Genomic DNA, 24,417 nt, shown 5'->3' on the forward strand with positions numbered 1-24,417 from the left:
GTCACACACACAACATATCCCGGGATGATATATGATATGTTGAAGCCAGGGAAATGCACAGCTATAGATTTCCAAACAAAATGGACGACCAACTCCCGCCGGATCAGAAAGAGCGCCTGCACGAGGTTGCCGACCTCATGCTAGAAATCTACCAGACCCTCGCACAGATGCGCTATCTGGACCCAGCAGGAATCGAACAAGGCCCACATAACATCGACCATCTGCGCCCATTGTACGAAAAGTTGAAGATTGACCCAGCCATCATCTACCTCTACAGTATTCTTCCTTACGTGAACCGTCATGTTGCCGGTAATGAGGACTTCTTCCACGGTGGTGCATTCACGGATTTCCGCCGCGAGGAAGACGTGATGCAGGGTCGGGATCCCTTCTACGGCAGTCCTGTCGGCGATGACTACGAGGATGAAAATGGGCCGTACATTCGGCCGTGGGTGACCCCGTTGTCGCAGCTGGGGAATCACCAGAGTGTGATCATTTACGATGCGCGGCGGCACCGGATTTGGATTATTGATCAGGAACTGTGGAAAACTACTGATCCTGCGCTGGCGGATGGGCCAGTCATGTACTCTGATGATTCAGATGAAGAGAAGGATGGAAAAAAGAAAAGCAAGAGCCGTAATAGCTTCGAGTCTATACCCAGTCGTCGCGCTGGGGACGTTCTACGCGATATTATCCGCTGGTATCGTTCACTGGATGAGCTACCTGGTGGGGAGCATTGCGCAGGCGAATGGAGCCGGCATGACATACCCCTGAAAGAGTTGTACCGCGAGTATGGTTGGCCGGATAATTTCGACGCGGACGGCTTTCAGGTTGCTCAAGCGCGGGCGCACTGCGCAGCTACCGCCAAGAACACTGCCGAACAGCCATTGCGATCCGTGGAGAGATCCAAGCTCTGGGATAAGCATGCAGAGGCCCGCGTTTCGTTATATCAAGCGGAACTTGCGGCGGCCAAGACTACCGATGAGCAGTGGGCGGCGCGTTTCAAGCTCTGGAGGGAAGAGCTATGGTCTGTGAGGAACAATGAGTATCTCGCCAAGGCTGAACAAGAAGCAGAGAGGCTGTGCCCGGGGGGAGTATGCCAGAGGAAGGAAGATCTCCCTCTCTGGGAACTGGAGAAGCTTCGGCAGGAGTACAAGTCGAAGAGGGAGAATGTGGAAACGTGTCAAAACTGGGCGAATGAGCTTGCTGATACTGACCCCGACCGTGCGCGATACCATCAGATCAGCCTGCAGCAGGCGAAGAGGGAGGCTGCCATCTATCAAAAGGCATATGAAGCGGCCTTAGCAGACGCAGAACGGCTTTGTCCAGGGAGGACCTTTCAATCTGCGACCGGAATTACCTCCCTCGGCAGAGTGGATACAGTCGCTAGTATTCGGGATCAAAAAGCCAGTATGGTCATGATGGAGCGCGAACTTGAAGCCCTCAGAGATTGGGCCCTACGATTACCAGACGAGGCTATACAGGCCAAAAAGCTTGTGGAGGAGGAGGTAGAAAGCCACGAACGGGCAATCAAATTCGGAAAGGAAATGATACAGCGGGATGAAGCGTCTTTAGCCGAGCATAGCAATCAAGCTTGAAGAAGTGGGATAAATGAGATGAACGCATATCTATACCTCTTTGGTAGATCAGCTGCAGTTTGTACTACATGAGACCATCTGCCGTTGCCGCAGCGATAACACATCCATGCAGATGCGGGGCTGAGCATACTCAACTTCCCTCTTCTGGCTCTCAATTCAATATTTCGCCCTTTCATCCACCATCAAAATGGCAAAACATCGTCTTCTTCTGATAGCATTTTCTCTGCTTGCGGCCGCCGTCGAAACCCCACATCGCCGAACATACTTGTATGTCGGAGGCAACTACACCCTCAACAATGATGGAGAACACATCTTCACCAACCAGATGTACGTCGAACGACTTACTCCTGTCGATGGACCAATTAAACAGTATCCGATCGTGTTTATCCACGGAGCCGACCAGACAGCAACGGTGCGATTGCTCCTTGTCTGAAAGACTCACATAACTAACACGACCAGAACTGGCTGAACAAACCCGACGGTGACGAAGGATGGGCGTCTTACTTTCTCTCGCAAGGCTACGAATGCTACTTGCTCGATCACACCTCCCGCGGCAGGAGTCCATGGGATTCCAGGAATGGACAGCTGAGGAAATACAGCGCTGAGCATCTGCAAAAGTACTTTACTGACACGGCGAAATACAACCTCTGGCCACAGGCGAGTCTTCACACCCAGTGGCCCGGAACCGGTGTTATGGGAGATTCCTTTTTCGATGCGTACTATGCATCGACCGTTCCTTCGCTTGCAGAAAACGCTGCTCAAGAGGCCTCCATGCAGCCTGCTGGCGCTGCATTGCTAGAAGCCATCGGCAAGCCGGTGATACTTGTCGCTCACTCCCAGGGAGGGGCGATGGCTTGGGTCACGGCAGATAGGAAACCGGATCTGGTGCATTCTATCGTATCAATTGAACCGTCCGGTCCGCCATTCCAGAATGCAATTTTTGGGAGTGGACCGGCCCGTCCGTACGGATTGACCGATATACCGATCACTTATTCACCTGCGGTGACCAATCCAGACGCCGACTTTGTTAAACAGACGATCACATCCAACTCCAATGCAACGTCGGATTGCGTGATCCAGGCTGACGACCCTCCACCTCGACAGCTCGCCAACCTGTCCAAAATTCGGACCTTGGTCATTACAGCCGAAGCATCATACCATGCCACACACGACTGGTGCACTGCTCGATTCCTCCAACAAGCCGGAGTTGCAACAACGCATCTGCAGCTAGAGGAGGTCGGCATCCATGGCAACGGGCATATGATGTTCCTGGAGAAGAACAGCGACGAAGTGGTCAGAGCGATACACAAGTGGATCGAGGATCCGACATCATGATATAGCTTCTATGCAGTCTACCAGTCAATGCACATCCTTAACAATCAACTCCGGCTGATCCACCCGCCTCGCCCACTCCATCCAACTCCCATCGTAGATCCGTTTTGGATTTTTATATCCAGTCTCCCCCAGCGCCAAATCCAGCGCCGCAGCCGTCACCCCAGAATTGCACGTCAACACCAACGGCACTCGCCCATCGACCCCCGCCCTCTCAAATACTTCAGCCAGCTTCTCCACCGACAGGAACGTACTCGACTCCTCCTCCAGCATCGCCGCCAACGGCACATTAACCGCCCGCGGCATATGCCCAGAACTCAACCCAGCCACCGCCTCGTCTTCCTCCCCGCTAAACCGCCCCGCAATCCGCGAATCCACAATCTGAACCACTTTCGAATCATTCAAAACCAGCTCCCTCAACTCCTCAAACGAAATCACCCGGTCGCTGGCCGGCAGAGTAACAGGATACTCAGAGACAGACGGGAGGGACCGCATCTCCCCGGTGCCAACGGGGTAACCCAGTCGCACATACACACGGAAATTATTCAACACATGCACGGCCTCATGACCAAAGAAGCGGAACATCCACGCCACGCGCGGCGAGCTGTAGATCCCCACGTCTACTGCGTCGTAGATTACTAGCACGTCGTCCTTCTTGATGCCTAGGGCTGCTACGCAGGCGGCGAAGTGTGACGCCGTGGGGAGCATCTGGGGGTATGGCGAGGTGGTATCTCTGATGAGATCCATGTCGAAGAAGCTGCGCTCGTTAGTATGATTATGCTGCGTGGTGAGGTGGGACATACACGGAGTTGGGGATATGCTGGGCATGATAGGCGGGGGTGTGGACTGCGCGCCGGCCGGCGGCTACAGGGATGATTCGCCGGGTGGGTGTGGGTGAGTTCACGGCGGCGTGGAATTGGTCTGGGGAGACCAGCATACTCGAGAATGGGCTTATCATTATGCTTTTGATGTTGTTTGGCGTAAGATGATGCTCTGGACTGGTCACTAGAGTCCATGATTATATTTACCGCGGAGGTGGGAGAGTGGGGATGATTGAGGATCCACTATCAATCACGCAATTTGCTCTAATTTAGTTTATTCCTGACATAATTCTAATTGAGCCCAATGTTTAATTATATAATTATCCCCCAAGGCTTAAGCACAGTAGAAATTGACATAGCAGTCCGGCTTGCCGTCCACGAGATCGCACTGATCAATCATAGGGAAGAAATCATTGCTGGGACAATCGGCTTCACACCTCTTGGCACTGCCACAGGGCTCGTCGTCTAGTAATGTTAGCCACGGGCCAGGAAGGGAGAAGGGAAGAATTACATTGAGCGAAAGCAACTGCTGCCAGCGCAAAAATCGTGAGGAGGGGACTGAATTGCATCTTGATCCGTAAGGTCAGTTTACTGGTGTTAGGGAGGTGAGCGCCGACTTACATTTGGGATAGTAGACTTGAAACGTTTTGAGCCTATCCTCAATGATGAAGAATGGACAGCTCTGACTGGCAATCCAGCGGAATTTATACTCTTATCTCGAGGCCAATCTCATTCGCGGACATGGCTGGTTTGCAATGCCTTGCATCATGCACGTTCCTGAGAGCACCCCTTGCTTAGGTTGTGTAACCACCAGATAGCAATCACTGGGCGATTGAGCTCTCTAGAGCCTCTCAGATCTAGGAGGCATGTCATAATTCCCTTAATCACTACCCAGTGCACGAATTCCTTTTTGCGTTTGTGGCGTTGCCTTGTGCATATGATCGTCTGTTCTTGAATACTAACGATACATAGCTACCCCTGCCACTGGTGATGGAGTCTTCTAAGTGACTGAGTCATGAGAAACTAATATAATTTCAGTTCTGCATTAGAGATCATACCAGCTGCCCACCACTCGATATTTACATTGGTTAGAGATGCACTCAGGTGTGTTGTGTTACTCCACGGATCACATTGCAAAATACCAACCAGCTCCAGCCACAATCACCAACAACTCCATATTGAGGCTCGAGAAGCTATTCTTGTTTGCTCCCGAGAGAGATACCGTACCGGTAGGCACTGGAACCGGCACAAAAGTCCGGGTTGGGGTGAAAATTGACACCGTGGGAAAATCTGTCATCGTCCTGCGAGACGACGTTGAGGTCGAGGTTGAGGTTGATGAATCCATCTCAGTAGTCTCAGATGCGGAATCAGAATCTCTTGATCTCGTTCGAGTGCTGCTCTCGGATTCCGTCGTGGAATAACCTGTCGTGGACTCCGTCTCAGAATACGACGTCGTTGTGTGGTCCTCTGTGTGAGTTGTGTATTCAGAGGTAGTAGACGTAGTAGACACTTTTCCCTCTGTAGACGTGGGTGAGGTCGTTGAATCATGATCTTCAGAACCACCACCGCTCCCGATATCGTCGTAGCTTCCACTGCATGTATGGCCCCATTTACACTGTCCATGTCAGCATGAGTCCTGCGGTCAAGATTGACATCAGACTTACACATCCACCAGCAGTACACTTGTAGCCATACTCGCACTGCGCCAGTTAGCACCATCATAAACAACCACGAGAGAAAAGACACACGTAAAACCCATCACCGCAACACTCCGACAACATCGGCACACATCTCGTATCGCATTCCTTCTCGGTATACATTTCGCAACAATACGTCGGGCCCTTGGACGGCTTCACATCGTTGTAGCAAAGCTGAGCGGCCGGACAGCAGGATCCATCCGAGCAGCAGGTGAAGTCGCAGCACTGGCCAGCCTCGCACAGATGGGCACCCGGTATGCACTCGTAGTACCGCGGGAGGAGATTGTTGTCGTATGCTATCGAGGTGGAGGCATTATTTGACGGCACGAAGCGGCCTTTTTGAAAAGGCTTGAGAGTATCGCGCTTGAGGCTGGACGCTGTTGCGGTAAGGGAGATGGCCGAGGCCAGCAGGAGGAAGGAGAAGCGCGCCATGTTTGTTGGCTGTAGATCACTAGTGAAACATTGGGGTAGAGAGGAGTTTATATGGGTCTTTTGCTGTCGGAGTATGGGGTGGAGAGTGATTTGACACCTCGTATTCGGGGCTATTAACAATACCGAGCAACTCTAGTTTCTTGGTTGAATAGACTGAGGAGACCTCATTGGCCGTCAAATGTGATCTCTTTCCGAACAGAGTCAAGCCGGTATATACCTCGTATTTACTAACGAATCGCACTGACACTTTTACTACCAGGATATCACAAGACTGCCGTTTGCGCTTTGACTTTCGGCATTGACAAGGCTGAGAGTTATCCACAAGTCTGATCAAACAAAGTTCAAGAGGACCAAATATTGGCAGTTTGGAGACGAACCTTCCACCTCGAAACGAAGAGGATATATCATCCGAACTTGGAGATGGGTGAAGAAGCTGAATAAACGAAGATTTTGGAGTCGACAAGGATCAGGAAAAGGAATATTTTTACTATGCAACCTCTATACTCAAAACAACGAAAGGACATGAACGGAAAAAGGATCCCTGAGAATCAAAACGAACCCAACATTAGCGAACTGACGCGCATCTTACAGTACTGCCATGCTTTAAGAAACCTCCATCTGAAGAACCCCATCATAAGAACAGCTAATCTCAACCCCTGGCTCCGGATCATTCACACAAATCCACTTGGTCCCAGGCGCAGCGCCATTGGCGTTCGAACTCAGCAAGACATGGCCATCCTCAGGGATTGATCCATTAACCCGCTGAAGCTCCAGCGTGAACCAGTTGAAGTCGGGAGCGCCATTGGGAAATTTGATGTAGTATTCGCCATTATTGCAGCGGGCGTTTGTCTTAGGAAGGCTGCCATAGGTCCTGATTGACAAGAGAAGTAACTGTCAGTCCAGTATCCATAAGGAGGAGCTGTGTACTCACCAAATTAGGTTGCACTCGGTAGGTGTGTCCTCTGGGTAGTTTGGATCGGTAACGACAAAGTGCATGGATGCACCAGGGGAGGTGGGAGCAGCTCTGGCCCAGAAGTCGCTGATTTGGATGTAGCTGTCGCGCTTGATGGTGGTGGGAACGGCGAGCGCTGAGCTGGCAGCCACGAGGATTGAGGCGGTGGTGAACTTCATCGTGCAGATGCTATTGAACTTGGATGAGAGGAAGAGGATTTGATGATATGAAGATGATGGGAATAAGGAGTTAATGTTGGGAAGAAGGTGATATTTATATGTTGTACACCATCATTGCAATCTGTACATGTCCTATTAACCAGCAGGTATTCATGGTCATTTAAGACATTATAGTCAAGCGACCTCACCAGTTTATAATTATCTGTTTGGCACGCCGTATATGATGGAATCTGTGGCTGAGAAACCATGGATGGAAGGATTTCGACGAGCGTGACGTATCTCGGTGGCTCCCACTTCTCCAAGTGAGACACTGAATCAGGCGCACAAACTGCTCTCCGGCTGTATGGTGCTTACATGACTATATTGCCATCAGCGGTTGTGGCCGATGCTTCTTTAGGCCCCCCATACTCCACCAACTCAGCGCTGAGAGGCTGTAGCTTGAGATCTGTAGATCATTGCTTTGAATGTCCAAGTTAAAGCTCAGATTTCAAGGCTTATTCAGCCTACATGACACGCAGTCTAGCTATTATTAATTGGGTTGTCTTAATTTAGATACCATGGTGAGCTAGGATTGGATCTGTAAATCTATACTGGTACCAGTATAGTTATACTTTAGTAGTGCATTAATAGGCAAGTACTCTCAATCTTACAAATCTCACAAAGTTGCTCAAACCACTGGATTCTCTGCATAGTCCATGGACACTACATGAAATATATTGCAATTAGACTTCACATGCTATAATAAACTACTTCAAGGTATCAATGCGATTGTGAGGAGTGAAAAATATAGGCAAAACTGTCCAGATAATAAATTACAGCAGAAAGGATTCCCATGGATGGTCTATTATCAAGTGCCTTCTGCATTTGGTTACCCCGCTTATGACAAGAATATCCATCTGCATGCGCAGATCGGCTTCCCTGATAGCAGCCGTCACCAGCCTACCTAGATGAGCGCATACAGGATGCGAGAGGTGCCTGACTACCAGCAGATAACTCACACAGAGCAAGGAAGGGCTTTGCGGCTTATGCATTAGAATTCCTGAAGGCACACAATAGCAGCGTCAAGTTGGTACGAAGATCAGCGGGAGAAGTCCTAGGGAATAGCATTGGGAAAAGCAAGGATGGAGTTAAGAAATGGCTTATACAACAGCGCAAATGCACGTAGAAAATCTAGCTATGCCTATAATTGAGTTGGAGGGCACGTGTTGACCTATACGTCTCAAAGGACACCATTTCCAATCCCTTTAGATAGGGCTGCAAGAAAAGCTGCCGGTTAAATCATTGAAATTGATAATCGAACCAGAGGCAAAGGGTACAGAGCCTAGATCCCAAGATCCAGCTTGGAGGTAGGCTTTAGGATTGGTGCAACCGTAACCCCTTAATATTATCAGAAGAGGCACATCTAGTCAAGGCGCTTCATGGCGTGTACATACCTAGAGAGCCTACAGATAAATCCCCGTGGTACTACTGCTGAGGAAGCTTTGTGGTAACTAAGTCAAAGAAGTAGACCGTAATTAGTCAAGAGCGTCATCTGCTAGCCATGACCATAAACAATTTTCAGGTTGGTCTGAACACTTACAGCTGGCTAAGGCCACCTTTGAAGTCGAGACAAGAATCAGAGATTACTGGCAAGTTCAGGCAGGTACCACGAAGGTTGGCATCTGTGCAGAAGACCACCATTATTCGAAACTACCTGTAATGGAAGATTAATGGTGGTCTTATATCCGTGACTTTTGGAACATGTAGTGCTTACTGTAGTCGATGCTCCTTGTGCAAGTGCACCAAGCATGGCAGTAAGTGACACAAACTGGGTAACTTTGATCATTCTGGCTCCTTAGCTGGCGAAGATAGACAATCTGTTTGAGAGGAAAAGATGAAGTAGTTTTACACACCACTACAATCCAGGTAGCTGATATGGAGGAGGGGAAAGTGTAGATTTATAGGTATTCGGGAAGGTAGGGCGGACTTTCTTTGCGAAAACACCGTGGTACAGATCTATTCATACATTGCTGAATGCTTCTACTCCTGCAAATTAATTCGCTTATCACAGATAGATCTAATCGCAAATCCCCCTGCAGTAAACCCCGCTCCCATGCGAAAATGCCTTTGAACAATCGGGGCACTGACTCGTATTCTGGGAGCTGGTGGGCCAAATATGCAGCATGCAAACCAAGACTAGTTTGTCAGATATGTTCCTATTGCCAATGACTCCATAAATGTACTCGTAGAATTCCCAGTGCTGCCCCACAAATTGAAGGTACCACTGGTTCAGGTTGCGAACAAAGTGCCAGACTGGCTTGCGGAGCAGTAGAGGATGGCTGGCTGCGACCTCTTGAGACTTTCAGCAACGCCACAGCTTTAGTGCAAGCTTATGGCTAGATCTATTATCAAAAACGCTACCTAGAACTCTGAACCCACTTAGGGCTTTCCACGGCTCTAATAATCCAGCTAGCCTGGCCTGTCAATTGTCTCATAACCATAAGTAAACCGACCGCTCAATTGAAGGACTAGTAGCCGCTATTATCAAACTATCAGCTGTGGCTTAGAGTGATCCGATTATAGGACGCATTACTTCGATAAGCTACAAGTGTAGGAACCATCCAGTTAGTTACGTATTAAATCAGCTTGGGTAGTGATACATAAATTTGCGCCGCATTGTGGCACATTGTTTCCAAGTCTAGTTAGGTGTTTTCCCAACTTACATGAGATTTCTGCCTGTAATCTGTTTTTATCCTCTAATAACACTAGCTGGTGGCTTTTGAACCTCTGAACTCAAGCAGATCAGAGTTTTATACAGAGTTACTGTTCTCACCAGGCTCTGCGTTGGCAGATGGACGTGGCCCCAATCTACACGATATGACACCCACATCGCTTGGCGGGCATGACAAGCGAAAGTGTGGGATAACAACAGCCAATCGGCAGAATAAACTGGCCTAGTGTCAACAGCGGGAATCGAGTCAACCAGGCTCTCAGGGGCTCTTTCACCACTGCAATACGAGTGGGGTGTATAGGAGCAGTGTTCCATTAGCTTCTTCAGAGCGCCATTTCAGGTGAGACATATAGTCGAACATAATTTACTTATGTTCAATGCGCCGAGAACTGTGTCGATGGGCTTCCAGATGGTGGGCTGCATTCCGGACCTTCATAAACAAGCCACTGTGGTGGCTGCTTTTGCGGTGGCAGTGTATCAGAGCTCGAAGTACATGGCAACAGTAGCCTCGTCAAACATTTCTCGCTTCCTCTCATTTAGCCGGGACCAATCGTAAATACAGGCAGGGGTGCGGAGCAAATATCCTCGGAGATACCCGCGTTGCCCTTGGGCTGTAAACAGAACATGGACCCGCTGCTCGGTTCAGGGATACGAGGAACCATATGGATTACTGGGACCTGAATTTGAACCTTACTGCAGCGGTGCTATAGGGCCTGAGCGAGCCCTTTTTCTTTCTTTTTTTCTTTCTTCTTTTTGGTCCTATTAGCCATGGGCATTGTTAGATACGACTATGTTCAGCGCTGAAGACCATAACTAAATTTGCCGCAGACACCCAGTTGGCTTGTATTCGCAATAGAAAACACTCATGGCAAAACCTTCTTCCATCAACCAGAGTAGGAGAGAGATCCGCCAGTAATAGAGGTCGCCAATTCAGAATCGGAACGAATGATATTAAAGATGTTTCAAAAGCAGCCGTCTATCTTGAAATGCATCATGGAAGCGTAATACTCCACCGACAACTTAGAAGTTATCGAGACGTCAATGTTATTGTTCGTAGATCTAAGCTACTCCCTTCTTAAACTGAACCATTGGCCCATCCCTGACACTGATATACTTGTCCTTGACGTGGAAGATGTCCGGATTCCTCTTTCCCCATCCTTGCGTCTTGCTGCCAGCCCCAGTCATATCGCCTGGTAGTAACCGCGCGTCATACTGCCACAATGTGCTTGCAATGGTCATGTAGAGTTCCAAGAGGGCAAAATTCTTCCCAGCACATCCTGTTGTACCAGCAGCAAACGGGAAGCAACTAGACCGGGCTCTGGCCACATCTTCGGCAGTAACTCCAACCTCCTCATCCATTATCCAGCGTTCGGGACGATAGACGTTGGGGTCTGGGAAGTACTCCTCATTGCGGTAAAAACTCCAAGACGCCACTCCAACTGTTGTTCCTTCGGGAATATAGTCCCCATCAACTACTAAACCTCCAGGGAGCACAATTCGAGGCATCTCAGATGGTCCGGGAGGCATAATCCGCATCGCCTCGTCCACACATGCCCGTAGGTATTGGCAGGACGTCAGTTTCGGGCCGGCTCGGATCTCATCGATGGAGGTAAATGTAGATCTTATCTCATTAACGAGCTTCCAATAAGCACGAGGCGTCCGCACAATATAGAAAAAGAAGCCGGCCATGATCACGGAAGTGGTATCGGAGCCCGCGATTGTCAGCATTAGCGCCTCGGCTTCCAGCGCTTCAGGAGTGTAGCCCACGCGACCGGTTGCTGGGTCTTTTGCATGTATCAGATAGTGAAGCATGTCTCCTCGGCCTTGCTGTCCCGTCGATGGGGTTTCTTTCTCGGTCTTGAGACGTTGCGCTAGCGACTGCTTCACAAAGTCATAGAGAAATTGAATGTGCGGAGGAGTCAGGGCTCCAAACACCCAATCGAGGCCTCTTGGCTTTAGCCAGATGATAAGATCCAGCCATGGAGAATGACCAAGCTTCAGGGTAGTCAGTTATAGTTCGAGCTTGTGTGCATATACGGTGGGAAGCGTACCGGGTAAAGGACGTCCAGAAACGAGCCAATCGCGTGAGGAATGTTACGATATGCATTCTCCCCAGGCTCCTTGGTATCGACAGACTGCCCGAAGCAGAGGTCACAGAGCACATCCAAGACCAGATAGTCGCATGCATCAGACATTTTCCGTGGAGTTGACCAATTCGTACCATCCCCGTCAATGAGGAGCTCGCACCAGCGTGTCACATGCTGAACCAGGAATGGCTCCATTGAACGAAGCGACTTCTCCGAGAAGACAGTATTCAGAACCCGCCGTTTCTGAGCATGGAGGGTTGGGTCGGTCCCGGTGATGGTACTCGTGTCATGTTTGTTCCGCGTCAACATGTCGTAGAACTTGGCGCGCTTGACGTTGGCTTTGTGGTTGAAGATATCCCGGTGAGCCTGAGGGGTTCTAAAGAGGAGGCCGTCGGGGCGAAAGCGGACCACATCACCATAGATCTCATGATTGCGAGCAATCCACATATGTCGGTCTCCGGTTAGAGACCAGTAGAAATCTGGAAAGGCAGAGACTCTTGCGATGAACGGGCCGGGATACTTTGCCAATGGGCTAAAGTACAAGTTGTAAATGGCTGAGCTGAGGAGCTACAAGGCGTTAGATTTTATCATCTTGATTGGGAGGGAATATTGACATAACAGACTGCGACACTGATGATAACGGCAGAGCAATGGGCCACCATCATACCAAGTACTGCAGCCACGAACATGTTGACTGTGGTTGAGAGCGACGATAACTGATGACTTGTTCTGGGCGAACAGTCCTTTATGATAGGCACGATCTTGGGCTCTCGAGGTGAACACTACATTAGTGTACGGTAAAAGCTGAGCCCGACTATGTGTCAGGTTCATGCCCTACATGCACCCATACCCTATTGCATACAGCTGAATTTCAGCTCTTCGTTATCTTCGCTTCGTGTAATTGTCTCAAGTGCGGCGAAGTCCGTACAACCTCCGCCAGCCACAAACATGTTTGCGGCGGGTCTGGCGTCGTGCATGGAAAACCAATCGGCGTCCACAATCTTGTCTTCACTATATTTTGCAAACAGCTGAGAGAGTTTCTATTATCGACGATGAGGAAGTTTGCGCAACCACTGCTCAAATATAAATATCCGCTGCTGCGGAGGAGACTATGGGATTGCACAATCATCAATCTCTACAGCGCGCAGACCAGATCACAATATGCTGCCTCCAGAACCAAAAGTATTCGATGCGGGCCAACCGGATCAGCCGGACCAGTCCCTCTATGACTGGGTGTGGCAGTCACCCTCACCTACTCTGGAGCTGGCTCAATCGCCTTTGTTCAAATTACAAGAACGTGTTCTGACCCTGGAAGAGCGCACCAGGCTCACATACGAGAGGGCGAAGAATATTTGCGACGTATATGGTACGGCCCTGATCTCTCTCCACAACACCTAATACCAGCTAAACAAGACTAGGCTTGACGGTGGAAGACATCTTAACTCTCAGTCCGAAGTTCTGGAAGCTGCAGACGGACCCAATCGCCGCAGTGGATGGTGGAGCTTTGACACTGATTAGTATTCAGTATAATCTGTTCGTCGGCACTGTGGCCCCATTTGCAGCTAGCCGGCCGGACCTTCAGTGGATCCTCCAGCGCGCGTTGAGCTTTGATATTTCGTTAGTACCGCCCTCACGGAACATACCCACTCACTAGCTAGTCAGGGCTGACTCGAAGGAACGCCTCAGAGCGCAGTTTATGCTCACCGAGGTCGGCCATGGGTTAGACGCGCGAAACTTGGAAACCACCGCGACACTCCTGCCAGACGGTGGCTTCGAGCTTCACAGCCCTTCCTGGGCCGCTGCAAAGTTAGTGAATCATTCCCCGTCCAAATACAACGCTAACTTAAAACACAGGTGCATGCCACCGACGACACCAAGAAGCGGACTTCCCGTTGTTGCCGTTGTCATCGCCCGACTGATCGTAGACGGCGAGAACTATGGCGTCCGGCCATTCCTAGTTCCGTTGGGAGATGGCCGCGAGATGTGCAAAGGCGTAGTTGCCAAGTGAGTTTTTGATCTTGTCCCTTGCGCACGATTATGCTGACTTTGTGGACCAAGGGTCCTCCCTCCTCGCGCTGGCGCTCATCCTATCGACCACGCTCTCACCCTCTTCAACCGGGTCGTGCTGCCCAAGTCTGCTCTCCTGGGGAGCCTTGAAAAACCACGTAATGAACGGGATCACTTCTTCTCCACGATCCACCGCGTCTCAGCCGGGACGTTGTTTCTGTCTGGTGCTTCCATCCCTGCCCTCAAACTTGCAGTGTATAATGCGGCCCAATTCAGTCTGCGACGGAGGGTGACAGGCCACGACGGAAATCCAATGGCCGTCATAAAGTTCCGCACCCAGCACCTACCCATCCTCCACGCAATCGCGCAGTACCATGTGCTTCAGGCATTCCTCGTCCAAGCTGCGGCCATTTTCCGAAATAGAAAGGTTGATCCGCGCGTGCGCCACGCCATCGCGACTGTTTTCAAGGCTGCTGCGTTGCAGCACTTTCAGAAGAGCATCAAAGCTTTGAATGATGGGTGCGGCTGGCATGGTTACTATGAACATAATCAAATCCTTCAAAGTGAAGTAAGGAGAACTGAACCCTTATCCGCGCAGAATGCTGACGATCTCCTATAGCTGGAATTCCGAGCAGTAGGGACCGCAGAAGGCGACATCAGGGTCCTTGCCATTCGTATGTTTCCTGCTGTCTTCAAGTGTTGAACTTCATGCTAATTATGATAACCACATGTAGGACTCGCAAGCGAGCTTTTGATCGGCCGCTATCAGCTCCCGTCTCCCAGAGACCCCAACAGCCCCGTTGCTCGGCACGAAGCCGCACTGTTGACGGAGGCGAAGCATCGTCTGATCGAATTTGGTGGCATGCATCGAAGCGAGGACTTTAACCGCAATATCCTCCCGCTCTCGCTTCCACTTATCCAGGCCATTGGTCATCGAATGGCGTTGGAAGCAGCGAAGGAGGCAAATATTGACTCCAAGCTCTGCGCCCTTTACGAAAGCGGTGTTATTCTGGAAGACTCCGCATGGTACACGGAGCAGGGAGGCATCAGCCGGAGAGTGCAGAGGGAAATGGAAGCCCAAGCTGCGGATGCATTACTCCCGGAGTTAGAAAGGCTCGTGTATGAAACAGGAGCTGCGCCATACAGCAGTGCACCCATGACTTCCGAGCGGCTGTGGAACACGTTTGTGTCTGAGCTGGAGACTTTTTCTGGGGAGGCATTCCTTGACATCGGTGCGTCTCCAGTACGAACGACAAGCCTACAGAGTGAGTGGACGGATGCCGACTGAAGGTAAAATGCGTGGAACGGAGTCCCCTGGTGTATCTTAGTAGAACATCTAGCGTTTAAATTGAGCTTTAATTTCAGTATATTTTAATATTCTCGTATAGGCAATGTCGATGCTCCGTAGATACAACTGATGTGAAGAACTGCCTTCAGCTGCGGCAGAAAAGAGGCGGACAAAGCAAAAGACAGAAAAATAATTACTTTCTAAGTTTGAAAGTCAGACGAGCGAATCCCTTTTCTCATGGAACTCTGGAATGTCGAAGGGATATACGGGATTAGACATGCGCGGAAAGTCTCCGAAAATCCGCCATTTTGGTCCTCTTTGTCTCTTTAGTGACGCTAAGATACCTGGGCCACGTGTATATGCATCGAGATCGTCGGCATAAATATCCATCCATAGAAAGACCCGGCTTGAATTACTAGCAGAAAAGCGTCGCCCAGGAGCAGATGAGGCTGGCTGAGGCTTGGGCAAACAAACAGTACGGCCGTGGAAATTCCGAATTTCGTGACATTGGCTGCACATGATATCTTGTCCCGTAAGAATTTTTCGAGCCACAAAATGAGCGCGTCTGAATATTTGCAATGTACTACAGAAACACGAGAGAGAGGATCCGGGACTGTGCGGTCTATGCTCTACAATCTGCTTACTTTCTCACAAAAGCCACAATCAACTCCGCGTGAAGGAGAATGTTGGCCTCAGGTGTCGAGATCACATATTGGAATGGGAGATCCTGCAGGATTCAGGAGTAGTCAAAAACCCCATTGTGCTCGGGCATTTGTCAGCAGCTGCATCTAAGAATGTATACTTTATCTCGTTGCTTTTCCTAGATCTAAGCTTTTATACATTCCTTCCCTATGAGCCTCTAATAGTACAGAAAGAATGTTAAAACCTTGGGAGTAAAAGTCTTTAGCCAGACGTAGAGCTGAACTCCCTAATACCTACTCTTGTAATAGTAAAGCTCTCGCAATGAGGAGCCTCGCTATTCCACCGAGTGAGACTCTCCAATATGGCCGATAACTGTACGCTTGCTTATCTTAGCTTCAGTCGCGCAACCGAGTTCTAGAATGGTGTTATCAATCAGACTCGGACCCAGACCCCTCCTCGGGTTGTTCCGCTCCGACTGCCCGCCAGCTTATGCGATTGATAAATCATTATCGCCACACTCCTGATCTTGTACGTCACTTACCCTGACGTTCTGCCTCTGCAGAGTGCAGACATTGTTACACTATGCGCTTCAGCAATGGTGCCAGTCGCACCATTGCCGCAACAAAAGGTATGCCCAGGGCAAACCGTGCTATCCGTCCGTTGCTAAGATAACCGGCTTATTCCGCGCAGTATGGGCGACCCTGATCACAAACACAAACTACCTCCCGGGCCTCTTCACCCTCGAGTACTCGCTACGAAAAGCCGGCTCCAAGTATCCGCTCGTCGTCCTCTACACGGACTCATTCCCCGCTGAAGGACACGCCGCCGTTAACGCCCGTGGGCTCCCGAAGCAGCGCGTCCCGCATCTCCTGCCGACCCTCCCGAAAGAATATACCAATGACCCTCGATTTCATGATACGTGGACGAAGCTTACCGCGTTCTCGCTGGTGGAGTACGAACGCGTGGTGCTACTGGACAGCGACATGCTGGTCAGGCAGAACATGGATGAATTGATGGATTTGGAGCTGGATGCGCCGGAGTTGGGGGGGAGGGGGAACCGGGTGTTTGCGGCTAGTCATGCCTGTGTCTGCAACCCGTTGAAGAAACCTCATTATCCGAAGGATTGGTATGTCCATTTGGCTCAAGATGTTCAATCAATGATTGGGACCGCGACTGACAGAAAACTTGTACAGGATTCCAGCCAACTGCGCGTTTACATCACAGCATGCCAACCCCGACAAGGCCCAGATAATCGGAGTCCCATCAGACCGCGGACTTGGACTATGCAACTCGGGCCTCCTCGTCATCAATCCGTCGAAAGGAGTCTACGATAGAATTATCGACCAGCTCAACTCTCCTGCAACGCTGAACTACACCTTCCCTGACCAAGACCTTCTCTCCGATGTCTTCCGCGGCCGCTGGACCGGCATACCGTACATATATAATGCGCTCAAGACATTACGGCGCAAGGGGGTTCATGACACAATCTGGCGGGACGATAAGGTCAAAATTGTTCACTATATTCTCAGTCCGAAGCCGTGGGATGAGATTGACAGCGCTGCGGAGGGCCAGGGGACGGGGAACCGGCGGTCGGAGAGTCTGGACCCTACACATGAGTGGTGGTGGCGGGTCACCGATGAAAGACGCGAGGACGAGAAGAAGAGGGGCGTGGCTGATATGTTCTAGCGCTGAGATACCCTTTGTTTCGATACGATAGAGTAATAATAGATTTACATTCTGCATTATCTAGGTGGGGTGGCCATTTGACTTGTCTTCGCAAGTCAGCAATGTGGCATATCTAACTCAGAAGAAGGATTGTCTAGACTTGCCTCAGTCTGTCAAGCAGGGTATCTGCTCTCCCATGTGGTGGGATTTTGTGCGTCCAAAGTTCGTCCCATACAGTGAGGTTCTTCTAGGGGTCGCATAGACTCTAGATCCAGAGAACCGGGCGATGACCTTCTTCACCACGTGCCATATCCGTACACAGCTTGGCAATGATGCATCATGGGATATATCAAGGACTATGCTCCGTTCCCAAAGGCGCGATCCCACCAAACATCAACACTCAGAAGCTAATGAGATCTTCTTGGTGCAATAAGGTCTTTCTGTTCCTGCACGGAACAGTAAAAATTGGGAATCATAAAGCAGATCTGTTTGCACACAGCAACATAGTTCCTATCGCTTGCTGCCATTCCTGCCGTTGCTTAGCCTCAAATCACTGCGTCTATGCGAGGCATGATCAAAGTTCATTAAAAATCCGAGTCGCTCGACTCGTAGGAGATTTTGACAGGGGCCCAGCGGACCTGACCAGCACATGCCTGACCAGAAGAGGTCTCAGCAGAAGAGACCGTGGAGTCAGCGCTACCCGAAGCTCTCAATTGATCCTTTGAATGCACCGAGTTTAAAGCCATGCAAACGGTTCTGGACGTCCCGAAGAATTGGCTGAATGAGGAGGTCCAGACGGCATCCATGCCACGAATGTACATGACGTTCCGCCGTGCGATTGCTGTACATTGGGTCGACCTTACATGTTTCTACCGCTGAACCATCACAGTAACGCACAGTTGAGGTTTTTTGTAGTATACTTGTAAGTTGCAATAAACTGACGTTGGGAATCGAGTCCGCTGGGAGAGGCGGAAGTTGACCACCAGCATGAAGCTGCTTGATCAAAAGACCCAGACGGAGAGCGTCACAGACTTCTGAGCAATGTTTGCGGCCATCGCGTAGGTCAGTGATCAACTTGTAACACATGTCAAGAGCAGACTTGACGCCATCCCGACGGTGCTCCTCGATTTTATCTGATGGCACATGTTAGTCAGAAGAATCAGTTTCGACCAAATCAGCGCGTCAAGGCATACCCAAAATTCGCTGGGGGATTGGGAGGTCGGCTGGGTCGATCCGCTGTTGGCTCTGGGTTGCCGCAATTCTTGTTGCTGAGGTGAACGCTGAACGTCGTTCAAAGACCCAAGAGATGAAGATCCAGGAGACAATATCTTTGCAATATGTAGACGGCATACTGTTGAGCAATTTGTCCATCCATATTTCGGCCATCACATCCACAGCTTCATAACACTCGTAATAATCCACGAGCACCGCTATCTCAGCCAATGTGTTCAGAGTGATTTCACGAGGGACCTTGGGACCACGTCCATGGATGATATTCATGAGAATCAGCATAGCATCTACATTCCAGCATTCTGTTTCAATCTCACTCCTGTCCTCAGCGGCGAGATTCTGAGCTTCCTGCCATGGGCCACATAACGTTCTTCGGAATACGGGAGATGCAAGCGCCAGATGTTTGGATGATACTCTCATGTATACTCGTTGCTCTTCATTGGCATCTTTTGATGTTTCCTGCTGACCAATCTGTTCTGCCGCCGCGGGCTGATTGCTAAACCAAGATGTTTGAGAATCTGCTGTGGTGACCTGCTTGGAGGGTTCTTGTGCAATGTTGCCGTTCAAGATAACGGTTTGGCGATTAGTGACTGAGAAGACAAGAACTAGATCCCCGTCGGGATCAAGTATGTGGTGTGCTCCGGTCATATCTAGTTGCAGCAGATGTTGAAGACTCGTGCTACCGTAGAACAATGTATGGTATGTTCTTGCGAGTTGTGTTGTCATGACTACTTGGTTACTGGGTAGCATGTGACTAACATGGGGCTGGGACCGCTGGGTTTATACGGTTTATACCAGTCGATGACATTGCGGGATTGCTAACAAAGGATTACGTGAAGTGAAGCAAGATAGACCATCAAGCAGTGATACCTGCAAAACCTTCTATTCACCATCGCTTCTGAACCCTTCAAGGAAAACATGAGCCAGTCATATTTGTGTTTTGATGAGGCCATGACTGTCAAACGATTATCTCATTCGAGTACTTGAAACCTCGTGATTTAGCTCGAGCTGCCTGTAGTCGAATCATGATCGACCACTGAATCCCCCTGCGAAAAGTGCTCGATCATGTTAGGTATGATAATGATACTCTTTTCTATGACTGCTGCTTGAATTCTGCGTATTCGTACCCTGTCATATGGGAGTTCAAGTTGGACAAGATAGGCGTTATCAGAGACTGTAGGGTGCAAGGATGTCCTTGGTGCTGATCATGATCGCGACGGCGTTTTGAAGTGACCTCCCGCCAGGCTGGGCTCTTTAGGTTGAGAAGGGAGTTCTTCAGTTGATCCAGACTAATGCTAGGGATGTTGCCTTCATCTACCGGCTTTAGGAACCCTTGCCCGTGTAGTTGTTTGGTGAGAGCGCCGAGTCGGAAGGAGTCGCATTCAAAGGAGCATGACGTTCGACCATCTCGCAGATCGGTGACCAGACGACGAAGATAGTACAGTGTAGTCTTGATGCCGTGTTCACGTCTCTTGTTGATCGCATCTGCATCATTTTCAGAGCTCTGGCCGTGTCTCATTTGTCATAGGGGTGCTTACCTATGATGGGCTGAGGGATGGGCAAACCGAGAGTGGAGATCGGACCCTTGTTCTGCGTAACAGCGCGACATGTTGCAGATTTGAATACTCGAGTGGATCGAAGAACACAAGAGACCCAAATCCACCGAACAATGTCGTCAGAGGATGCATTTGCAGCTCCACCCAGTAATTTTCGAGTCCACTGCTCTAATGCGTGGTCGATAGCCTTCCGGCAGTTGTAATAGTCCACGAGAGTAGCCATCTCCACTAGCATCTCAAGACTCACATCACGAGGGATATCAGGCCAATTCCCATGGATGGCATTCATCAATATCAGCATGGCGTCCATGTTCTGCCAGTTCATCTCTATTTCCAAGTCTCCAAGGCGAAGGCCCTGAGCTTCTTTCCACAGCCCATGTAACATCTTCTTGAACACCGGAGAGGCCAGAGAAAGGTGTTTTGACGAGACCCTCATTTTTACTAGCCTCATTTTTACTGCCCTGGCATTTTTTGGGGCGTCTTTCGTCTGATTTCCAACCTCCTGCTCAGGTTTCTGCGCTTTTGTATCGGCAACCGAAGTCGAGGAGCTTTCGACCGAGCCACAAGTGACCTGAGCCGGTTTGGTGGACTCGTGCGGGACAGCGTTGGGGCCGGAAGCTTGATTCGCATTGTCTGGATCAGCCGTGGTGAAAATGATGATAACATCTCCGTCAGGATCGAGCTCGTAATAATCTTTCGTCATACTCGTCATACTGAATGTCAAACGGGGCTAATCCCGTGTTGGTGTTTGATGATCAGCGTCTCGGCTTGGAGAGAAGTGAGGATTTGATACTGTAAGTTTCAACACACCTACAATACTCCTGACTGGGAGTTGCGTCTATCGACTTGAGGAAGGCTGATCTGGAAGAAGCGCCTGCACTTGTTATAACGTGTTGATGGAAAATGATTAAATATGCTTGAAAGCCAGAAGAAAGGTTGGATTTGAGAAGATGAAGGTGAGTGAAATGTTACCAGAGGGGGGTGTCAACAACATTCACTGTTCACTCACTTCAAGGCCAACGAGTGTTTTGTTGAGAGCCCACAGAGATTTTATCAACACCTCCCTCTTTTTTACTTCTTTACTTACGATACTTAGGTATCCTTTCTTCCCCTGAACATCACATACTTATTCCTCTGATGAGCGGTGCCTTGCAATCTAGCACTGTCATCAATTCCCATGTTCCTCGCAAAGTTTCTTGCCATTTGCCTGAGACTTCCTTAGATTCTTATGACATTGACCATACCGGCTTCTACGCGCTGACAAGATGGAGAATGACCCTTACACACTTGATCCACACGGCGATGTGATGCTCCTGTTCCCCAATGTCAATAGAACCTCTCCTCCTAGTCAGAGCGTGGAAACGGGCAACCAGAGTTTTCCTTTAGCGAGTCTGACGACATCCATCATGATGGACGCGTCTGCCCTCGAACAAAACACCAGCGATGTTCATACGACGTCTGACCCAGAAGCTGTCTCACACCTATCGTTAACCTCTGAAGTTAGTGACGCGAGGGAAGAAGGACATTTCGAGAGTCTCATCGGCATGCGCGTCTCCTCAAGACACTTGGCCCTCGCCTCCCCCGTCTTCAGCCGCATGTTCAACGGCAACTGGCACGAGGCACGCGAGATCCGCTCCGAAGGCATTGCAGTTATCATCATGGACATTTGGGACGTTGACATCACGCTCATCATCATGAACATCATGCATGGCTACGCGCCCAAGGTCCCTCGCAAGGTTGATCTAGACACTCTAGCCAAAATCGCTGTGATGGTTGATTATTATCAGTGTCGCGGGGTTGTGGAGGTCTTTGCGGATATCTGGATCGATGAGTTGAAGAATGATATGCCGAAGACTTTTGGAAAGGCTGTTTTTCAGTGGATATGCATTGCATGGGTGTTTCGCAAGCAGACCGAGTTCTTCGCTGCTACGCGGGTTGCACTCGTTGAGAGTCCTGGAGTGGTACATGCCCACGGACTCCCTATTCCTAACAGAGTGATTGGTTCGTATTATCTATGAAACCTACGTCACTCTACTGCTTTGCTAATCCGTCCGCAGAAACAATCAACGAATCTCGACAGCAGGGAATCAGAGAGGCTCTGGCCGCCGTTGATCGGGTAATCGATGACCTGAGCTCTTCCACAAATAGATGCTCTTTCGAATGTAGTTCAATACTCCTTGGTGCTTTGATGAAATTCTTACGACTCTCCAATCTCATCTTTCCCGATCCAAGACCTCCTTATGATAGCCTGAGCATTGGATCCCTAACTAGAAGCGTGGTTCTCTTTGCTCGATCTCCGCTCTGGGAGGCTAGGCTGTCAACGAAGGGGCGCCCTGAATGGCACAGCTGCAGACTGGGAACCCTCCTTGATCCTGTCCGCAGGGATCTAGAGGCTAAAATGAATGGATTGAAGTTGGAGGACTTTGAATGAGATGCAACCATTGGAGTTCCGATGGCAACATTCTGTCGCGGGCAAAACGCAACTTGAAGTTCGAGTGTAGGAAGATACTATTTCCTCTTTGTTTAACTGCGGTGTGTCTTGATTAGATTGAAAAGGAATCAAGTCCATAAATAGAAGCATACAACGTCAATAAGGCGCCTGGCATAGCGTCCTGCCAGTTTCCTTTTCGGACAACGATCACTTCGATAGTCATGTGTTCCATACGGACCTCGAACCTCTCCACAGACATTCCTCTTCTATTCCATGTGACGTTCTCTTGATCCGCATCCCTCGTCCATTTTTGTCTCTATTGTTTCTCCTGGGGCGGTATATAGGACTTTATCGTCAGCATACCGATACTTGACTCCACCTAAAACCTCTCCATCTCGGCAAATCATGCCTCACCACGTACTTAAGCTTCAGACATGTTTTACCTCGTTCTTCCTCATCTACCGCGAAGACTAACACAGCCAATAATGACAGAGGTACCGCCTTGCACCCTGTTCGTCTCCACCAAACTCAAATGCTCAGTTTGAAACCCGGGATATCATCCATCGATTTCCAAATGCAGTCAGTATACAGCTTGCTGAAGGAATCATGCACAGTATCATGTGGACTTTCAGCTGCCGCAATATCGCATTAGCTGTTGTGCTACCAAGGATAATGTCTTAGGACATGTCACTGCATCGTTGTCATTGGTATCCTGCATGCTCGGTCAGAGACACCCAGTGGTCGTGTGGCTGATTGGGCCAGGTTCAACAAGCTCTAGAACTGCCACAGCCCAAGCCACAAGCAAGCCAAATTACAATCAATACACCATGAAGACGGGATATTCGACCGTACCCGACCTAGTTAGACCGTAAGTATCTAGATAGAGTTCAAAGGAAGAAAGTGGGTCAATATAAAGTTCATTCAGCGCCGGCGGGACACTACACAACACCAGAGTGCAAGACAACCCCGTGAGATACAACTACACTCACTACGCTCATACGAGACAAATTTCACCCCGCAGTAGCTAAGGTAGGACTTGAGAAAGGTATCAAATCAATTGCACTCTATATGTTTTATCAATTTATTGACATGTTTGCATTTTGGTATAGGTAAATCATCGTTGGTATAATCCATCCTCGGCATAATCGTGAGCCGTATGAGTCATGACTCGTAAAACAAGGCCTGCCTCGATGTGTTCCTGACAACTTTCATATCCTCCAGGGGTAGAAAATGAGCGTAAAGAGGAACGAGATGTTCATGGCCAGCACACAGAGTTGCAAGTGCACTTAACCCAGGGTGAGGGTGAAGGCGGCACCGGTGCCGCAGGCACGAGTGTTGTGGTCATCGGGGAACTGGTAAGACTCGGCGCAGTTGACGTCGCCCGGGGCGCAGGCGGCGGTGGGGCAGCTGGCATCATCGATGGAGACGCCGAAGCCGGCGGCGATGAGAGGAGACTGCGGGGAGAGATTGATGGAGGAGAGATCCCAGAAGAGGGTCTCACCGGCCTCGGTGTACTCGAACTGGAGGACGGAGCCGAGGTCAGCGGCGGTGGACATCTTGATGGAGATGCCGCCGCCGTTGGGGTTGGTGCGCCAGGCCTCAGTGTAGGAGGCGCCGGTGGGGATGGTCTGCATCTCGCTGCTGGAGTCGGAGACGGACCAGAGATAGACGTCCTCGCTCATGTTGTTGACGATCTGGACGCCGCCGCTGGTGGCGCGGGGAGCGAGGGGGAGGGCCGAAGCCGTGAGGGCGAAGGCAGCAGCGAGGCTGAAGAACTTGGAGAAAGACATGAT

The 24,417-nt window shown here is 49.9% G+C and overlaps 12 protein-coding genes across 12 annotated transcripts; 5 read left to right on the top strand and 7 right to left on the bottom strand.

Moving 5' to 3' along the window:
- Nucleotides 1-80: 80 nt before the first annotated feature.
- ALT_9477 (uncharacterized protein) lies at nucleotides 81-1,595 on the top strand (the record flags this gene model as incomplete). The annotated part of the gene is made up of 1 exon (XM_033559459.2): nucleotides 81-1,595. One exon carries the CDS (start codon nucleotides 81-83, stop codon nucleotides 1,593-1,595), a length of 1,515 nt encoding a protein of 504 aa, XP_033415350.2.
- A 187-nt stretch (nucleotides 1,596-1,782) lies between these two features.
- On the top strand, nucleotides 1,783-2,930 carry ALT_9478 (alpha/beta hydrolase; the record flags this gene model as incomplete). The annotated part of the gene is made up of 2 exons (XM_033559460.2): nucleotides 1,783-2,007; nucleotides 2,055-2,930. 2 exons carry the CDS (start codon nucleotides 1,783-1,785, stop codon nucleotides 2,928-2,930), a joined length of 1,101 nt encoding a protein of 366 aa, XP_033415351.2.
- A 24-nt stretch (nucleotides 2,931-2,954) lies between these two features.
- ALT_9479 (sulfurtransferase) lies at nucleotides 2,955-3,885 on the bottom strand (the record flags this gene model as incomplete). The annotated part of the gene is made up of 2 exons (XM_033559461.2): nucleotides 2,955-3,684; nucleotides 3,731-3,885. 2 exons carry the CDS (start codon nucleotides 3,883-3,885, stop codon nucleotides 2,955-2,957), a joined length of 885 nt encoding a protein of 294 aa, XP_033415352.2.
- Nucleotides 3,886-4,941: 1,056 nt separating this feature from the next.
- Nucleotides 4,942-5,877, bottom strand: ALT_9480 (uncharacterized protein; the record flags this gene model as incomplete). Its single annotated transcript, XM_089600624.1, has 4 exons — nucleotides 4,942-5,093; nucleotides 5,171-5,363; nucleotides 5,413-5,448; nucleotides 5,497-5,877. The coding sequence occupies 4 exons, from the start codon at nucleotides 5,875-5,877 to the stop codon at nucleotides 4,942-4,944; spliced, it is 762 nt and encodes a 253-aa protein (XP_089455121.1).
- A 603-nt stretch (nucleotides 5,878-6,480) lies between these two features.
- On the bottom strand, nucleotides 6,481-7,008 carry ALT_9481 (uncharacterized protein; the record flags this gene model as incomplete). The annotated part of the gene is made up of 2 exons (XM_033559463.2): nucleotides 6,481-6,748; nucleotides 6,809-7,008. The coding sequence occupies 2 exons, from the start codon at nucleotides 7,006-7,008 to the stop codon at nucleotides 6,481-6,483; spliced, it is 468 nt and encodes a 155-aa protein (XP_033415354.2).
- A 3,769-nt stretch (nucleotides 7,009-10,777) lies between these two features.
- On the bottom strand, nucleotides 10,778-12,494 carry ALT_9482 (cytochrome P450; the record flags this gene model as incomplete). The annotated part of the gene is made up of 3 exons (XM_089600625.1): nucleotides 10,778-11,713; nucleotides 11,770-12,372; nucleotides 12,429-12,494. The coding sequence occupies 3 exons, from the start codon at nucleotides 12,492-12,494 to the stop codon at nucleotides 10,778-10,780; spliced, it is 1,605 nt and encodes a 534-aa protein (XP_089455122.1).
- A 472-nt stretch (nucleotides 12,495-12,966) lies between these two features.
- On the top strand, nucleotides 12,967-15,100 carry ALT_9483 (putative acyl-CoA oxidase; the record flags this gene model as incomplete). Its single annotated transcript, XM_089600626.1, has 7 exons — nucleotides 12,967-13,171; nucleotides 13,224-13,422; nucleotides 13,468-13,611; nucleotides 13,660-13,809; nucleotides 13,864-14,380; nucleotides 14,432-14,486; nucleotides 14,547-15,100. The coding sequence occupies 7 exons, from the start codon at nucleotides 12,967-12,969 to the stop codon at nucleotides 15,098-15,100; spliced, it is 1,824 nt and encodes a 607-aa protein (XP_089455123.1).
- Nucleotides 15,101-16,324: 1,224 nt separating this feature from the next.
- Nucleotides 16,325-17,428, top strand: ALT_9484 (glycosyltransferase family 8 protein; the record flags this gene model as incomplete). Its single annotated transcript, XM_033559466.2, has 3 exons — nucleotides 16,325-16,370; nucleotides 16,433-16,868; nucleotides 16,936-17,428. The coding sequence occupies 3 exons, from the start codon at nucleotides 16,325-16,327 to the stop codon at nucleotides 17,426-17,428; spliced, it is 975 nt and encodes a 324-aa protein (XP_033415357.2).
- Nucleotides 17,429-17,991: 563 nt separating this feature from the next.
- On the bottom strand, nucleotides 17,992-19,285 carry ALT_9485 (uncharacterized protein; the record flags this gene model as incomplete). Its single annotated transcript, XM_089600627.1, has 3 exons — nucleotides 17,992-18,248; nucleotides 18,328-18,540; nucleotides 18,601-19,285. The coding sequence occupies 3 exons, from the start codon at nucleotides 19,283-19,285 to the stop codon at nucleotides 17,992-17,994; spliced, it is 1,155 nt and encodes a 384-aa protein (XP_089455124.1).
- A 445-nt stretch (nucleotides 19,286-19,730) lies between these two features.
- ALT_9486 (uncharacterized protein) lies at nucleotides 19,731-20,905 on the bottom strand (the record flags this gene model as incomplete). The annotated part of the gene is made up of 2 exons (XM_033559468.2): nucleotides 19,731-20,122; nucleotides 20,176-20,905. 2 exons carry the CDS (start codon nucleotides 20,903-20,905, stop codon nucleotides 19,731-19,733), a joined length of 1,122 nt encoding a protein of 373 aa, XP_033415359.2.
- A 553-nt stretch (nucleotides 20,906-21,458) lies between these two features.
- ALT_9487 (uncharacterized protein) lies at nucleotides 21,459-22,624 on the top strand (the record flags this gene model as incomplete). Its single annotated transcript, XM_033559469.2, has 2 exons — nucleotides 21,459-22,194; nucleotides 22,251-22,624. The coding sequence occupies 2 exons, from the start codon at nucleotides 21,459-21,461 to the stop codon at nucleotides 22,622-22,624; spliced, it is 1,110 nt and encodes a 369-aa protein (XP_033415360.2).
- A 1,286-nt stretch (nucleotides 22,625-23,910) lies between these two features.
- Nucleotides 23,911-24,414, bottom strand: ALT_9488 (putative antigenic thaumatin domain protein; the record flags this gene model as incomplete). Its single annotated transcript, XM_033559470.2, has 1 exon — nucleotides 23,911-24,414. The coding sequence occupies one exon, from the start codon at nucleotides 24,412-24,414 to the stop codon at nucleotides 23,911-23,913; it is 504 nt and encodes a 167-aa protein (XP_033415361.1).
- Between the last annotated feature and the right edge of the window lie 3 nt (nucleotides 24,415-24,417).

Source organism: Aspergillus lentulus, assembly GCF_001445615.1.
Source record: "Aspergillus lentulus DNA, contig: Alt17, strain: IFM 54703, whole genome shotgun sequence".
NCBI classification, from domain to species: Eukaryota; Fungi; Ascomycota; class Eurotiomycetes; order Eurotiales; family Aspergillaceae; genus Aspergillus; species Aspergillus lentulus.